Source organism: Aulonocara sp. 'chitande type north' Nkhata Bay, linkage group LG20, assembly GCF_057382095.1.
Source record: "Aulonocara sp. 'chitande type north' Nkhata Bay isolate Kocher_YH1m ecotype deep benthic linkage group LG20, A_spYH_male_GT1.1, whole genome shotgun sequence".
Classification (NCBI taxonomy): Eukaryota; Metazoa; Chordata; class Actinopteri; order Cichliformes; family Cichlidae; genus Aulonocara; species Aulonocara sp. 'chitande type north' Nkhata Bay.
Window position 1 is genome coordinate 26,531,799 of NC_141363.1, and position 17,565 is coordinate 26,549,363.

The 17,565-nt window shown below is 40.2% G+C and overlaps 1 protein-coding gene across 1 annotated transcript; it reads right to left on the reverse strand.

Moving 5' to 3' along the window:
- Positions 1–454: 454 nt before the first annotated feature.
- pip4k2ca (phosphatidylinositol-5-phosphate 4-kinase, type II, gamma a) lies at positions 455–15,795 on the reverse strand. Its single transcript, XM_086277557.1, has 10 exons — positions 15,333–15,795; positions 13,271–13,368; positions 12,917–13,013; positions 12,388–12,534; positions 5,014–5,160; positions 4,721–4,759; positions 4,496–4,609; positions 3,966–4,230; positions 2,883–2,986; positions 455–2,490 (listed from the first exon to the last, which is right to left on the reverse strand). The coding sequence occupies exons 1-10, from the start codon at positions 15,489–15,491 to the stop codon at positions 2,410–2,412; spliced, it is 1,251 nt and encodes a 416-aa protein (XP_086133683.1). The 5' UTR covers positions 15,492–15,795; the 3' UTR covers positions 455–2,409.
- Between the last annotated feature and the right edge of the window lie 1,770 nt (positions 15,796–17,565).

A 17,565-nucleotide genomic window follows, 5' to 3' on the forward strand; every position in this document is an offset into this window, starting at 1 on the left:
CTCAGGTTGAGCGGCTTGGAGACAAAGTTAGGAGCCAAGCTGAAGATAATTTGGACATATGTAGGAGGGATAGTGGATACACTGGTCAAAGGATGTTGACGATGGAGCTGCCAGGCAGGAGGAAAAGACGAAGCCCACAGAGAAGATTCATGGATGTAGTGAAGGAGGGTATGCAGAGTGTTGGTGTGACTGAAGAGGATTCTAGAGAGGGGGGCAGATGATCTGCTGTGGCAACTCCTAAAAGGAGCAGCTGAAACCGTAGAACCTCAAATCTCTCCCCCCCCTCCCTCATTTTATCAAATTTTTTTTACATTTAGAAGTTGAGATAGTGAGCATACAGCTCTCCCCTCACCCACCAACCCCCCCCCCCCCCCCCCCACACACACACACACACCAACACGCACGCACACAGAGTTACACAATTACACAAGAATGATGAGTCGAACACTTTCCAGAAATTCTTGGTAAAATATATTTTGGTCCAAAAGCTGATTTGTAAAAATACATGTGCAATCATGGAGTAGATGAGGCATCATACAGAGAGTATCACTGCCCTGTCACTGTTCAGGAATGCTGTTTAATATCCCACTGCTGTAAGGCTGAGCGACTGAAATGTAGTGTTTATATCCAGAATGTTTCACACGGTACTCTGGTCATCACTAAATCTCAAATACCATTACATTACACACATGATACTTCATAATCCTAATGCTACTGTGACTCATATCGGTCATTTTAACACACAAAATACTACACCAGGAGTCAGAATCATGACGGATGGGCTCATTCTCAGAAGCTGTTTTCATATTTATTTTACAACAACAACAACATCAAAAACACATGATTTTTTTTAAAAGGCAGAAATGATCCTTAAATATTTGCACCTTCATAAATCACCTTCAAACTACCGAATATCCTAACAGGCTAAGAGATGTGTGCAGGCCAAATCGTCCCATATGCTTTCTATTTTCTTCTTTCTGGTCGTTTAACTGTGACAACGTTGCTCTACACATTTTAATGATGAGAATAATGGAGGCTTTGGTGGAAATCAGCATTTGATCTGCTCAAACTGCGTTTCATTTACCTGCTCAGCAGCAAAACACTCATTCAAAGTGCAAATCCTGCTTTTATAAAGCTTTGATCCCACACATTTGGCACTGGAAATCAAATGGCATCCATATATCCATAAATAATAATATTCTTCAAGTGCAGAACCTAGTGTACTACTGCATTTAATACCAATCTTCATTAAGCTCACAGGGTGTAGGGAATATGTTTTGTTGCCGAGAGAACATCTGCCTACTGGCACCTCTAAACCTCATCAATGACAAAAACTGTCTAAGAAAATGAAGTTGTGGTTTTATCATGTATTTAAAAATCTATTTAAAAAAAAGAGATATACATCTTTTGTAGATTTTTTTTTAACTAGGTTATTATTTTACTGAGCCATTTAAGATCAGATGGGGTGTATGCAGTCTGTGAGTTGACTGACATGAAAGCATCACTGCAAGTCAAAACTAAACTCTTCTGACTGATTTCTGTCTTTTCATGTGATGAAGTATTTCTCCTGATAGCAGCGCCTCCTTCCACAGAGCACAAGGGTTCGCTGAATTCTCTCGTGAGAATGATACAAATCTTATGCTACGGCCTTCACAGTCACCAGATTTGAGCCCAGTTCAATAAACCGAGATTTGGGACAATTTTGAATAGCATTTTTGCTTGAAATAAACCTCATTGACATTTTTGGGGGGGGTATCTGTAAAGCAGACTTGATGTGGTGCCTCAAGTCTGCCTCAATCTGAGTCGTTACACTCAGATACTGATGGATCGTTCACACAGAAACCTCTCATCTCCAAATGTATCGTCAATCAGCAGTTATCGTCCAACCCAGAGATGTTAACCACAAGGTTACCTCTGTGGTGCTTTAGAGGTGCATATAAGCAGATTTTTGTTACTTTTGGAAAGAGCTATGAAACCCATTCCCCTCTACTTCCTTTATTCTATTTAAGCCAACATCTCCTATTTATTTAACACATGAAATTAGTGTTCTCATCTAATCCTCTGCAAAAGCAAAAGTTTAATCAATCTAAGTTAAGTTCACAGCTGGAAAACCAAAGTAAAGCAGAGGAAAGAGACATAATATCTGAACTTACACAGATGCAGTTTAACACTTTCAACACTGATCAACAGCAGGTACTCTATTGCTCCAGAGTTAATTCATTAAGTGTTAACATCTACAGAAATACATCTTAAAAATAAATATATGCATCAGAAGTAGTATATTATATTGCTACAACTTAAGTCTTGCCTCAGATCATCAACTCTAAAGAATGACCTGTGTGTGTGCATACTACTTTTAGTCTATAGTAGAAGACTTTTAGCTCTCAATTGGATCGACCTGTGGCAGTGTTACGCAAATATGTTTGAGATGAAATCACGAAACCTTTTGGCGTATTGCTCGGGGTGGACTGTGGAGATTTCAGCACCAGCCTGGAACACAGAGAGAGAGGGGGGAACAAATAAATACATAACATTGTCAGTAAGTAAGTAAAGTAACATTTTATTTATATAGCACCTTTCAAGATAAAAATCACAAAATGCTTCACCGAAGCAGAAAATGGACCCTGAACTTAACAGGGAGACACTGCAGTTGGATCAGCAGGGGAGTGGCATGCGAGTATTTGGGATACTTTGTCAAAAGCCTAGCAGCAGCATTCTGAACACCCTGCAGTCGTTTCAGGGAGGCATTATAAGCAAGTAAACAAGGAATTACAATAATCTAAGCGACCAGCTTCATCTGTAAATTTCTCGACCTCCGTACGGGTACAGCAGAGTGTTTCGAGCGGCTGACAGCAGCCCTCCACCTCTCTTGTGCTACTCACCCCGTGTTTGACAGTTTTTGCTGCATGAGCGGCTTTCTTCTTGGTGTCATACTGCGTGAGCACGTCAATCAGGCCCATGAAGTAGACCTCCCTCTGAGGGGCTCCTGAGATTAAAAGGCAGAGAACAATCTGGGTTATTTTACCAGGCTTGTGGTGACAGCAGTAGTCACAGGTCTCATTTAAAAAGCATCAAACCAAAAGCTCCCTGTTCAGATATTAAAATTAGAACCACTACAGCTATATTATTACATTACAGTCATTTGTAAAAGACTTTTCTTCTTTTTTTACACTGAATAAAAGAAAATCAACCAAATCTGAAACACCAGGCTCAACTTCCAAAAAGATTTCTTCAGGATCTAAAGTTGTCAGGGTGATATCTCCAGGCTGTTACACAGAACATGTTTCTCCTTTTCACAGCAATAAACAACAATTACAAGGATTAGAATATGACTTTCTTCAAAAATTATTCTCAAACAACAGACAACCTGCCTGGTTGGAGAAAACGGGTAAAAAGGAGACATTTCATATGCCACCTTCTGACATCTTGATATGACCTTTGGTAGTTTTCTCCAGACAGGAATAAGACAGGTAAAAAAAGTCACCGTCCTCTGTGTCATAGCCTTTAAACTGGTGCAGTAGTATTTGAACCATGACACATCCCATAATACTCACGCTCAAAGTTCGCCACACAACAAATCGCAGAATACAAAAACAAGTTAAGGTGCAAGTTTTAAACAGATGTTTATTTTAATCCCTAAATATTACACGACCGTCTCCTGCTCTGGCTCAAAAATGCTGGGAGAAATAAACCAGCTTGAGTGCTAAACCCACCCCCATGTACTTTGGAGCCTGGAGCTCATAAACTATTTATAGCACGACAGCATAATTTTGCATGGCTGAGACAATCGGCTGATTGTGAGGCACTGATTGATTCATCACACAATGACTCAAAACATGTAGAAACAAACGGTTGGTGTTGGTTTAAAAAATAAAATGAAGACAGAAAACAGTCACTGGTACTGGTTTGATCAATGCAGTCAGCTAACTTTCAGGTTTAAGCATCCCCTCCCCACCAGTATTCACCTGGGCAGCTCCTAACTGCATACACGTCCACGTAGGGGTCGAACTCCCCGGGCCCCAGAGGCTTGACGGAGGACATGTAACCAGCGATTCCCTCCGGAGAGTTGCCATAAGAGCCCACCATAGGACCCGGTGCAAGGCCGTTTTCTGCCTCCGGATCTTCCTCTTTGACCTCTTCCTCACACTCCTCCTCCTCCCGTTCAGCTCGGCCGATGTCGTGGATGCCGAGCAGCAGGCTGTAGTCCATGATCTTCAGCCTCACTAGAAACTGAGCGAGGAGAGGACAGTGTTTTCTAAAAGGCTTTTATAACCAAGCTTAAAAAGAATACCTACTTCGATTTTCAAACTCTTAAAACACGATAGATCTGCAATTTCCTCATAAAACTGAAACTTCTCCTCCTTCACTAGTAATTTAAGTAAATACATTTAATATTTCCTAAACAGCAACAGAGGAGCAACCTCAGCAGGCTGATACTGCCACTGTGTGGCAGAGGAGAGAAACAACAACAACAACAACAAAACCGCTCACCCACCTCGACATCTCTGTTTAGCTTCTCCATGAACTTTTCCTTCTCCTCCTCAGTCACATAAACCTTCTGCATGTTGTTCCTGAAGTCCATGTCTTTGAAGGTAGGGAGCTCTTTGACCTTCGGGGTAAATTAATAAATTATACATCTCAGGAGGACTCTTGGCTTTGAGATAAGACAGAAAACAACATAATGATATGAAAAGAGGACAAAGGAAGAGGTTTCTTTTACCCTTTCTTTGTCGCTTGCTTCCCGATCCACCAGAGAGCCCTACAAAGAGAAACTGCTTTTAATATTACCACTGACACATCAAACAGAAAGAGTGAGAGACCATCTTAAAGAGCAAAACACTAAATTAAACGGATAATCATTTTGTTTTTCTAATAAAATCATGAATAAATTTGGACCATTTCCAAAATCTCAACTTGTGGAAACTAGCACGACTTCCTCATTAATTTGTGAATCACTGATGAGAAGCAGTGATTAAAAAAAAAAGGTCAGACTGCCATGCAGTTCCTCTTCACCTTGAGGTCGTACTTCCTGTGCACCACCAGTCTGTGGCTGAACATGTTCCTCATGACCATCAGGTAGGTCTCCTCGCTGTCCACGGTGACGCGGTACATACCCAGGAACTGTGGCAGCAGCGTGTTCCCGTGACACTTCACTATGTGCTGCAAAGAGGAAATGACTGTGAATTTGCATGACAGGTGGAAAAGGAGGATTAATGTCAACGGCAGAAACAACTTCACAAACACAACGAACAAAAACTGAAGTTAAAGCTTCAAACATTCAAACTCTCTTTTGAAGCAAGAGCGATTAATAACTCTAGTTTCATGTCTGTGCTGGAGAAATTGAGATCAATGTCTCAATTTCAATTCAACTGAAAATTTAAATTGAGGGTCTTTGCAATGCTTCATATCGTCTCTCGTGGAGAAATGAGATTCATCATAAACTTTAAAGCCCTGACACATCATTATGTGTTGTACACTTGGGTCATGCTTGGTCTGCTCCTGTTTCTTACTGATCCATCCTTTGTTGTACCTACGCTGATTTGCATGCAAACATTATTTGCTTCTCTGGTAAACTTCCAACTATTTTCCGGAATATCGTCTTGGTTTGGCTGCCAAAATGTCTCAGGATAAAGTAAACTTACTCTCTGACCTCCCCCCCGCTGGTAAGTAGCAACTGAATTTTTAAAACATGAGATGGAAACACATAAAAAAACAAGCAAAAATATACTTGGGCAGTCATTAATAAGCCTGGCTGGCTCGCAAGCATGCATGGGAAACGCTGAAACTCGAAGTACTTCTTGTTTTCATCTGGTACTCCATCACCAACAAACTAAAGTTAGACAGACCTTTGCACTAAGACCGGTTGAACAACTTATTTCAGCAGCTGTGCATAACGGCAGCTTTCCTAAGAACAATATACCAAATGTGGTTTACAAAGTGTTTACTTAGGCATCGAGTTTCATTCACACATCAGTAGGTAGAGGACACGCCCACTGTAGTAAGATGACAGTGCCCATCATTTTTACTGAATTAACAATTGCTTTGACTTGAGAATGGGCCAAAAATCTAGCATCGATAACTCAAAAGATTATCAACAAACCCAAATGTTAACTTCACAAGTGATGGAGGCCAATTACTGAGTGTATCAGGGTCAGACTTTTAGCTGTGCTCAGCACTCGCTATAGCAGTCAGTTAAAATAGATGCTTCCCTGAGACTGGCCTCATTCAGTGTCCCATCAGACCAATAGATGCTCACAGTGTTAAAAAGACATCTCTCTTTGTGTCCTAACACCATTTTCTGACCACGAGGCTGTCAGAGGATCTGCAGCTTGCATACATGTGGATGCTTTTCTGTTCAGCTCAGCTATCTGCATGACTTTTATACATAACTCGATAAATGTTGTGTCAAATTCAAGTTCAAATTGAAGCCTTGACTACATGAAGCCTTCATATTTTACACTCACTTGATTCACTGTGGCACACAAGCATTTCAAAATTATGGCTAAGTCAGTAAACCGCTCCCATCTGTGTTAAGAAAAACTTGTAATGTGTACAAATGAAAACAGTTTGGAGGCACACCAAGAAAACATGCACCATAAGCAGTGGGATATAAAACATCTCAATGTGGTGGTGCCTCACCCAACCAGCCCCACCCTGGAGTGTATCTAGAGAACATTCTTAGATAACTGCATGAACAGGCGGGTGTACATGCGTTCCTAATAAAGTGCTCATTGAGTCTACAGTGTGGGAGGTTAAAGTTTTGAAGGTGTTGTTAAAATTACTACACACACAGAAGCTGTGCTGTTAAGATTTACATGCAAAGTGATCACAGGCATCACCTTTGCTTTCTCCATCACCAACCGAAGCCAGTGACACATATTCAGCCAACTGTTCATTATCACAACATTATCTAGCAACAAAGCTGGTGAAATGACGTGATGATCAGATGCGCACGCTTAAACTATCTTTTTCCCCACGCTGTAAATAAACCAATACATGAAACCCCAAACCAAAATGCAAATACCTACCCAACAAACAAATATCATGAGTTTCCAGATTACTTCAAATAAAATGTTAATCTGCATTTCCAAGACTATCTGGTCAACAGATTGACTATAAACAGGCGCCAGGAAACATTTGGAAGCAAGAAAGTTGCCCATTCTCTGGATGCACATCACTGTTGTGCTGATGCTCTTTTTGACAGTTTGTTTTGCACTCTTTTGTTACTACTGGCTGACGAAGACACAGGACTACACTACTATGTGTGCGAGCAAATATAATGTAATTTTATTGCAATGCATTTAAAAATGTTGCTATAAAAATCCTTCTATTTTTGACCGTTTAGCCAATGAAGCCCATCGCATTTGTCGTAGAGCGAGAGGCGAGGTACACTCTAGACAGCTCACCAGTCTATCACAGCATCAACAGACCAGATCCTCAAGACAAAATCCCTACACCTGCCAAAAAACCTCACCCAAAATATTGTCAAAATTAATTTGAGTAATGCTAAAGTAAAGTCAAAGCTCTCATGCCCGGTCCAAGCGAACAAATGTTCTGCAGGCTAAAAATGTAGCACAGAAGTTAAATATCCTCCAGAAAACTCACAATAAACAAACTGATCTACAAAACAAACTAAAATGCAGAACGCACAAACAATGAGTTCATTCAGTGCTGAATGAAGTAAACGTCCTGAAACAGAGCTGCCATTTTCCTCATCTCCCTCGCACTTTTATGTAGGCTGCACAACCACAGGCTACACATTCCACCGAGAGCCCAAAGCAGCCAAAGGTTTGCTCAGTGGACTGTTTAGCCTGAAGTGAGATCTAGTTTTGAATCATCTACATGACTCAGCTCCACCAGGCCGAACGGCAAATGGCAAATAAAACCTGACGTAAACAAACAAAACAGGAAAGAAAGCATGTCACCGCTCTGATCTCCCCTTCAAATGTACTCTGATATTTACATGAACACAGATGTGGCGATATGAACATTTGAATATCTTTAATAAACCAACAATATAGCGTGTTTGTTCAGCCCTGTGCGCAAAGGTGTCCTGTGACTGTAACAGAAAAACAAACAAACAAAAAAAAACAACCTTGGCTAACCTTGATGATGAGAAATGCTTTGGTCTGCAGAAGGATATCGTCTTCCAGTTGGGCTTTCCGCCCACAGGAAGGTTAACGGCCTGGCTGAGTGTCTGAGAAACACCTTAAACCAAATCCAGGATCTCCATCAAGGATGATTCAAGACAATAAGAAATTATTTTCTTACTCACAGCACCAGCCTGCTGCCAAATCTATAAATAGTTGTTTTCATAATCTGCACGAAATGCTTACTTCCAGACCTCCAGGACAAATGCTTTTGTTTTTTTCAGCTGCAAAGGTCCAAATGAAGGAGACAGAAAATACGTGAAGTAGGACACGCGCAGCAGCAGACACACAGCTCAGGAAAGCAGACAGGAGGTGAGATGGACAGACAGACTCCGGGCTGACTGAATGAGCAGCAGGCAGAAAGGACTCAAGATGCTCATGGGGAGGTTTATTTATAGTTGCACTGCAGGATGAAAAAGAAACAACTGGGACAGTCTCCAACTTGCATGTCACCCTTTTATTAATGTCACTCTTCCTGCAGCTTCTCAGCAGATTACTGTTGAAGGAAACGTGATCTTTCAGTAAAGATGTGAGGTTAAAAGTCTCTTGATGTGCCCCTCACCCTATGACACTAGAAAAAGGTTGAAGTCTGACCCTAAACTGGATAATTGAAAGAAAATGGATGGATGGGGAAAAAAGATAATATGAAGCAAGTCAGCCTTCGAATTGGTCTAACTTTGTTTTGACATGAATTTGCATAAACTTAACTAAAATTAGTGTTCGCTCAGCTGTCTTCTTATTATTAAAATCCAATACCTGTTCTATCAACGTTCAGAAAGGGCTTCTTCCTGTTTCTTCCTTTCACAATAAAAGGCCCTGACATCTACATTGTCTGTTTGACTCACAAACTAAGTGCTCAGCCAGACTGAAAACAGGAAGTTAGTGTAGAGCTATACAAGCATATTAATAAATACGGGAAGCCAGACAGAAAAGAGGAACTTGTACCATATAAGGAGTTGTTGAAACTGTGTGACATGTAAAGTACCAAAATAACACCTATATGAGACACATTTTATGATTCTAATGTTAGAGATCCTGCAACTGGCGTTGGGCTGTGCAGGGCTCTCTCTTCCGGAAGATGATTGAATAAAGAATTATAAATGTTTTGACCACTATGAGTCGGGTTTTCTCTGTTCTATCATGGGGATCAAAGAATCGGGTTTTAATAACATATATATATATAATTTTTTGTTTGTTTGTTTTTGCTAAGAATGTGTGTCACCAGTTAAATATTAACTGACATTTACAATATCAAATAAACTCTGTTCCTCAGAAAAGAATGTTTATGAATTCAATTTTGTGATCCACAAACAGGATGGGTTTGAAAAAGATTTAAAAAACAAAAAAAACAAAAACAAATCTTAAGCATTAGTTGCATAAAATAACTATATTCTCCACCTGAATGAAAAAAAGCACAAACACTGTCAGCTTAAAAACTCTCAGCTTTCACACAGAGATATCATTCGGCTCTCTCACTATCATGTCATAATCTTGTTTAACTCACCATTTTAATGTTCTTATTTTTTAATGAGAACAAGGCTTATTTAACAGCGCTGTGTTTTCAAAACTAGCTTGATCACAAAAACCAGCCCTCATAGGAGAGTCTGGACTTCTCTGAAGTAAAGGAGATGCAAAATTAACAGGCAAATGGCTGCGTGGGGATAGTACTGGCTGCTGCACGATGAGGAAGACGCAAACAAGAACAACTGAATTCATATCCTCATTTTTTTCAGAGTCAAATCAAAGGTTTATATACTTTTAAATACTTACTAGAGTATTTAAAAGTAGAATGGGAGCGAGAGCATTCAGTTTTCGGGCCCCTCTTCTGTGGAACCAGCTTCCAGGTTGGATTCGGGAGACAGACACTATCTCTACTTTTAAGATTAGGCTTCAAACTTTCCTTTTTGCTAAAGCATATAGTTAGGGCTGGACCAGGTGACCCTGAATCCCCCCTTAGTTAGGCTGCCAGGGGATTCCCATAATGCATTGAGTTTTTCCTTTTCAGTCACCTTTCTCACTCACTATGTGTTAATAGACCTCTCTGCATTGAATCATATCTGCTATTAACCTCTGGCTCTCTTCCACAGCATGTTTTTTGTATCCCTTTTATCCCCTCCCTGAGCCTGGTTCTGTCGGAGGTTTCTTCCTGTTAAAAGGGAGTTTTTCCTTCCCACTGTCGCCAAAGTGCTTGCTCATAGGGGGTCATATGATTGTTGGGTTTTTCTCTGTATCTATTATTGTACGATCTACTGTACAATATTAAACGCCTTGAGGCGACTGTTGTGATTTGGCGCTATATAAATAAAATTGAATTGAATTGAATTCAGGTATTTACACTTTCTAACAACCACGCTTGTTTCCGAGAGGCACATGTCGGCCGTAGCTCAATCTAATGAGAATATGATTTAGAGGCTAATCGGCCGTCTCCTGTCATGGCAGATCAAACCATACAACTAGAGTCACTTATTGATCAGTGACTCTCCCTAGTAATGCTACTTTTCTGCAACAAATTACTCTAACCATGCAACATCATATTAGTCACTGACTTGAGTGTGTGGATAGTGTTATCTCTGATACACCACAGGTATACATTGACTAATCTGCTCATCAGCATTTATAGGGCTGTACGTCACTGACCTTCAGAGTGTATTTTTATTGAAACCATTTAACCAAAACCATAAAACTTGCAACAGACATTGCCATTGTTGTCTTGTTGATATTAGCTGTAGTCAATAGGAATGTAGGACTTCAGGCAAAACCACTTTGATTTCCACTGAACTCTTCACCAACTCTTCAAAGATCGCATCTCATCTCAAATACCTGAAATAGCTGCGCAGAGTTGTCACAGACCTGTGTTGTGTTAACTTTACCTGGCTGGACCTCATTTTCATTTTTGTTTTGAAGGAACTCTACACAGGCTTTCTGACAGACACCTGCAGCCATCTTTGGCTCTGCATGTGTTGGTACAGGAGGATCTAATCTCACAGCACCACACAGGCTTTTGTCTGTTTGTACGCGTGTGTGTCTTAAGAAAGACAAAAATAGTCCCTTAAACCACTTGGGTTTTGGTTTTTGGAATTTCGTTTATTGTTAAACTTAGAAACTAACTGCTAGTAAATCTGTTTCTCATTGTTACCTAGATGGTATGTTAACACCTGTAACTAATCACTCGATCGTAGTTGAAGGAATTTACACCCATTTAACTGCCAGTGTTGTGCAAGTATTTATCTAAATATGATCTGAAGAGGCATTTGGACCGGAAATGGCTAAGTGCGTCAGACTTGACTAGAACTCGCGCAATGTAACGTGTAGTTACATTTCAGACAGGCTTTAGCTACTTCAGTTAATGACACTGGGGCGATCGTGGCTCAGGAGTTGGGAGTTCGCCTTGTAATCAGAAGGTCATTGTGTCCTTGGGCGAGACACTGTGAATGTGTGTGTGAATGGGTGGATGACTGAATGTGTAAAGCGCTTTGGGGTCCTTGGGGACTAGTAAAGCGCTATACAAATACCATTTACTGGTTCCACACAACAAGGCAGAGACCCTTTAAAAGTAACCATCAAACAACAAACAAACAAGCCACATGCCACAAACAAATGTGGCGTGTAAACTTATTAACAATAAATAAACTTTTTATCCTGCATATACAATTTTTGTCACCCAAGGCTTAGTTTACCAGACATGCCATAAGCCTAGCCCTAGAATAAAAGCAACTGCAATGTTCAAACCTTTCTTTTAGTGTTAGTCTTAGGTTTAATCCAAGTCTGGGAAACTAGCTGGGAGGATTTAAATACAGTTTTGTTAATAACAGGAAAAGCCAAAGCCTTCTGTAAGGTGAGCCAACACAGACTCTTAAGCCTCAACTATATGCAGACCAGTGCTTCCATGAAATTTAATCTCAAGCCAGGAAAACAAGGTAAATAATCTTTAAAAAAAAAAGTTTTAAATGTCATAAAATACTATAAATAATTACACTTGGAAGAGAAAGAACTAAGAAAATAAAGCCATGGGATTTAAAAATGACGTGTGCTGATCAGAGTTGTAATTAAAGGTTTGGGCAGGCCAGAAAAGCTTTCTACACGTCTAAATGGCCTGCAGACATCACTAGTTTGGCTGACCTGACACACACACACACACACACACACACACACACACACACACACACACACACACACACACACACACACACACACACACACACACACACACACACACACACACACACTATAACCATACCTGGTGATACTCTGACAGGATGTTGTGCATGTCTGCCACATCCTCGCTGGAGATCTGCTTAACCACCAGCGTCCGGTCATAAGAGTTAAGGAGCAGGCCTTCTCCCTGATCATCAACGCTGAAAGGTGGGCTGCGAGTCAGTGACACCTGGAAACGTCACACGGGTTAGCACAGGCACTCATCTTTAGTAAAGTACTAAAGACAAGAAGTAATTTCAGTCATTTTTTATGAAAACAAGCTACGATCATCCCTTATGGTGCATTCGCCCCAAACATGCAGTACCACCAATGAAAGCTCCGCCTCTCAAATGGCTTCAGTACAGCCATCCTCCATTTCTGATTGTCGGTGGTGCCAGGAGATTTACAACTAATACTTGCTGTCTTTGTGTAGCCCAAAGCAAATTCAGGTCAATTCTCTTCGCTGCGCAGACTGTTTGTACTCGAGCCAGGCAAAAACTTCATATTTGTTTTGAATGCGCCATTCAACAGTATCATCAGTGATCACCAGCCAACGACTCAACTTTACACACCTGATAGTCCAGATCCTCAATACCAAACCGTTCCCTTAGATTTCGAAAGACCTGAGGGCAGTATTCTTTGAACTTGAAATGTCCTGGGAGGTTTTCCCTGTGAGAGGAAGCAGTTAGGAAACTTAACTCATTCCAAGACAAACATGACTTATTTCTCACTAAATTTCAGCTCCAAAACATTTGTCCAGCTCTACAGTCCAACACAAACATCCAGTCTTATCACTGATTTATACCCCGATGGGTTTTTTTGTAGTTTCTCAAACGCTTCAAGGGGTCAGCAAGTTACATTTTCACTTGACTAGTTATAAATTTCAATCTGTTCCATGTGAAAATGTGCTCATTTCTGAGTCTTACTTGTTGAAGAGGTGGTTGTTGACTTTGATCTTAGTGTTGGCTTTGAAGTCATCGGGCAGCAGCATGACGGGAACAGGCACCTGGTTGAGATCATTAATCTGCAGAAAAAAAAGAGGCAATCATTAAACAGAATTCAGTGTCTGAAATAAACCCACAACTGACAAATATCATTTTGTTTTTACAAGCAATGAAAGACAACTGATCTTAATGTTACAATGGGCTTCACAGAAAGATTAAAAATGCATTAACCATTCAAAAGAAAATGATTAAAAATACTTGAAAATGACAAGAAACAAGCCAAATGAAGAGAAAACAAGTCAGGCAATAAGAAGAGATTTTTAGAAGAGATTTAGAAAACAAACATTTGTAACTCTCAAGCTGTAAGACAGCACTGTGGGGACTTGTCAGTTTTCTGATGTTGCACAACTAAAGCGGCTCATTAATCATTTTAAGAGAATCCAAAATGAGGCCATCAAATGTCTTTCATGTAAGAAGAGAAAAAGCACCAGATTGCTGATATCTTGGATTAAAGCAGCATCAAATGTTTAGTTTAAAATTACTTCATTACTTTTCAAAAATTTCTTTCAATCTGACACTTTTTAAAAAATATTATTTGTAGTTAAGAATGAGCTACTTTTATAAATGAAGTATAGAGTGGAGCAATCCTCTTGTTACTCAAAACCACAGGCAAACTTTGGGGCACAAAGTCTGCATGGATCTCAGCTAATTTGCTCTGTGACCTCAGCAAACACCTTCTTCATGACTTTATGGGCTCATTCACTAGTTTCAGGTCCTACTGAATAAAACATGGAGTGCGGTTTATAAATTAACGCATCCACCAATAGCTCCAAGAAGAAAATGCTCAGCAGCCCATCTCGTTCATTGAACAGTAGGACAAGAATAAAAAGAAGAATAAGACATTTGAGCTGTAACGTGTTTCCAATATTTTAGTTGAAATTTAAAGGCTGTTATTGTTAAGATGTGGTCATTATTAGACAGCTGTGTCAGAGTTTCTGCATGATTCAGCACGTTTAACCTTCAAGTGGAGTTTTTTAGAACGTAACAATGCTTTCTACCAGGAATCTGTTCATTTACACAGTTCTATTTTTTTTTTTTGTTTCTTTACAGGAACTGACCGATCAGTGTGGCAATACTGAAGGAAACCTGTGAGGTCATGTGCACCCCACCCACAAAGATGCACCTTTTGTATTTGTAAGCATTTTGAGATATGCACAAAAGATTTACAGACTGAGCCACATGCAGACTTTAAGTGAGGATCTTCACCCTATACAAGTCATCATACAGCGATGCTGGGATAGCGTGGAAGGAGAGACAGTGATCTCAGAGAGAGATTACTTTATTTTAGTAGTCAGCTGCTCAAACTTCCAGTTTTCATCTCATCAGTTCCCTATCTTTTATTTCTAGCGCCCCACCCAAACACAACAGACTAGAACCACCCTGATTTCCCCTGCTTGACACATTTAAAGGGGGAATTCAAACAGATCTTGAAATATGAACATTTTAATTTTAGGCTGTCAAAACACAGATGGTTTCTGTGGTCTTATAGCCCCGTATGTGCCAAGTTTGAATGTTCTTGTATTAATGTATACTTGTCTTTTATGTTTGTTTATGCCATTCATTCATCTTTTATGTAGAAATTGTGACAGGTGTTGTGACCCCTTCAAATAATATATACATCTGAAAGTTCATGAATATTAAACTACACCGGGAATTCTTTAGCCAGGATTTTATGTGAATGATTTTCACTCGTGAGAAACTTCAGCAGGACAGAATCACATTTACCTGCTTTGTAAATAAACTGTACGACTATAAAGACCTTTCAGCCCCGTGTGCCGCAAAACAAGTTCCCACCGTTTGTGCAGCTCTGTAAACATCCGTGTTCTTCTCCAGGTGAACGTGTACTGTCACTCAACCAGACGGATTTCGATCTAACACCCTCACCTGTCCGGGGATGTTACCTGTACTCTGGCTAGCTTTCATGCTAACACTGAGTTAGCACCAACATTAGCATTTAGTGATACGTTAGCTAACACCGACTCACCGAGTGATTAACGCCCCACATGAAGACGCTCAGCACGGGGTCGCTAGCCCGGAACACCTTCACCTTCTGCTGCACGAAGTGCTTCTTCTTCGTCTTCGTTTTGGGCGCCAGGATCACCATAGGACTGGAGGTAGCCCCCGTGTTACCGAGGGCAGCCATAGCCGCAGACCGTCTCCCCCTTGTGCCCTGCTCCGACTGGCGCTGGTGCGGGCGGTGACGCCTCTTCCTGACGGCTGCCGTCACCCGGAGCTCTCAAGCTAAAGCGGCTAACCTTCCTCGCGCTGTTCTGTCCAGGCTCGCAACAACTAAAGGTCACCAGACCCGCTCAGCTGGTGTCAGACTGACGCTGTTTCCCCAGAGCACCGCTTAACGTTTAAACCGAGGAGATGAATCATTACTAACTTCACCCAAGCGTGACTTCACAGGTCCATGTAATCACTGACAGACAGTCCACCACCGCCCCCTCGAGCCCACCTGTGTTATTATAGACCACGTGGTCAGTGTACGATTAATTTCTCCGTCAGTTGGATACGGTTTCTTAAAAACTGGATCATATCAAATGTTAATTCATCTCTGTCATAGATCTGAAAATGAGAGTAAATATTATCTTAATACTGATATATAGTAATGTGCAAAAGTCTTGAAACAGCCTTCATTTCTTTATATTTTGCTTCTAGGCAGCCAAACTTTAGAATAAAGTTTTTTCAAGTGGTTTTGAGCAACAGTTCTCCAGTTTTTCAGTCATTTTCAGAAATCTGAAAAAAAAATAAGACATCCCCACTTTTTCTCTCCTAGTGGCTCTAATCCTCTTCTGTGCTAAAGAGCAATTATCCAAAAACTTGGCATATTTCAGCTAGGTGTGCAGTGTTTCCTTAAAAAAAATTAAGGAAAATTGAGAAAAATGTATAGGTGGAGAACAAAAGAATAAGTTGAAGATGTAATAATAATAATTATGACAAATAACAAAAAATATTGTGTGTGTGTGTGTGTGTGTGTGTGTGTGTGTGTGTGTGTGTGTGTGTGTGTGAATATGAATATGGCACAATAAAGATTAGTATTATAATATAATACAGCTGTTTTAATGCAATAAAGTAGTGTTGCTATTTTTAATGTCTTTAGCTATTTAATAAAAAATAGAGTAAAATAAAAATGACTTTGTAATTACAGTTAACAGACATAAAAAATAAAACAAGCACAGTAAATATATGATGGCTTTTAATTGGTTGATAAGGGTGTAAATGTGCAAATTGTAGTAGACAGAGTTGTGGGTGATTGCCATAAAAACACACAGAATAACATACAGATTTTTTTCTGTCATGATTTTTCTTCTTCTCCAGGTTCTGCTGCATAAAGCAGATTCCTCAAAACCAGCTGAAATTCTATTTATTCCACCATTGTGGTGCCAGTGCTGATGCAGAATCAGTTCTTGTGTTGATATCTTCGGAGAACTGGCCCACATTTTGACAGGTTTGAGAACGAATCATTATGTATTGTGGCTGAAAGAAGTTAGTGTAATTTATCACTTGTTTTATAAATGTTGTTTGGACATTTCAAGGGGGTTTATCCAAGCGTAATACAATTTTCAGCTCTTAATTTCTGTGGAAATTTAGAAATGGGCAGACTCCATGGATTGTTTCTGATTATCATTAGAGAATTTCTTTCAGTAGCCTGTCCCATTTGAACCTACTGATGTCATTGGTTCAACTGGTTTTGTGATACCTTACTAACACTGGCATTTTTCAGCATAAATATGTGCTCTTTTCGCCAAACTATGTGGATCCCAATCTGACTGAGCATCTGTAGAATGCTCTGATAAAACAGATCTGATACACTGATTCTCCAGCCGCACAGCCAACAGAACCTAACGGTTTTACCTCCAGCATCCCATCCTCAGAGGTCCTGTGTCCAAGCCCTGAGGGACTGGAGATGTTTTGAAAGCATAAGATGGAACCAATAAGTATTAGGCAGGCATTTGTTACTGTTGTGACGGATCTGTGTATAATGGGGGCCATAGGGGCCCAACAAGAAATTGTATTTATATCATTTGACTTTGGGACTGCTATGTAAAGATATGTAACTCACTTAAATAAATGCAAAACGTTGCCTTTATACCACTATACAGTAATCTTTATAGTTTCCTTTTTTCATATTTAGATGCGTAACCTCTAGGGGGCAGCAAAACCTCAAAATTCGGTGAGGTTACTTTGTGTGGAGGTCACTAAGAGATCTCACA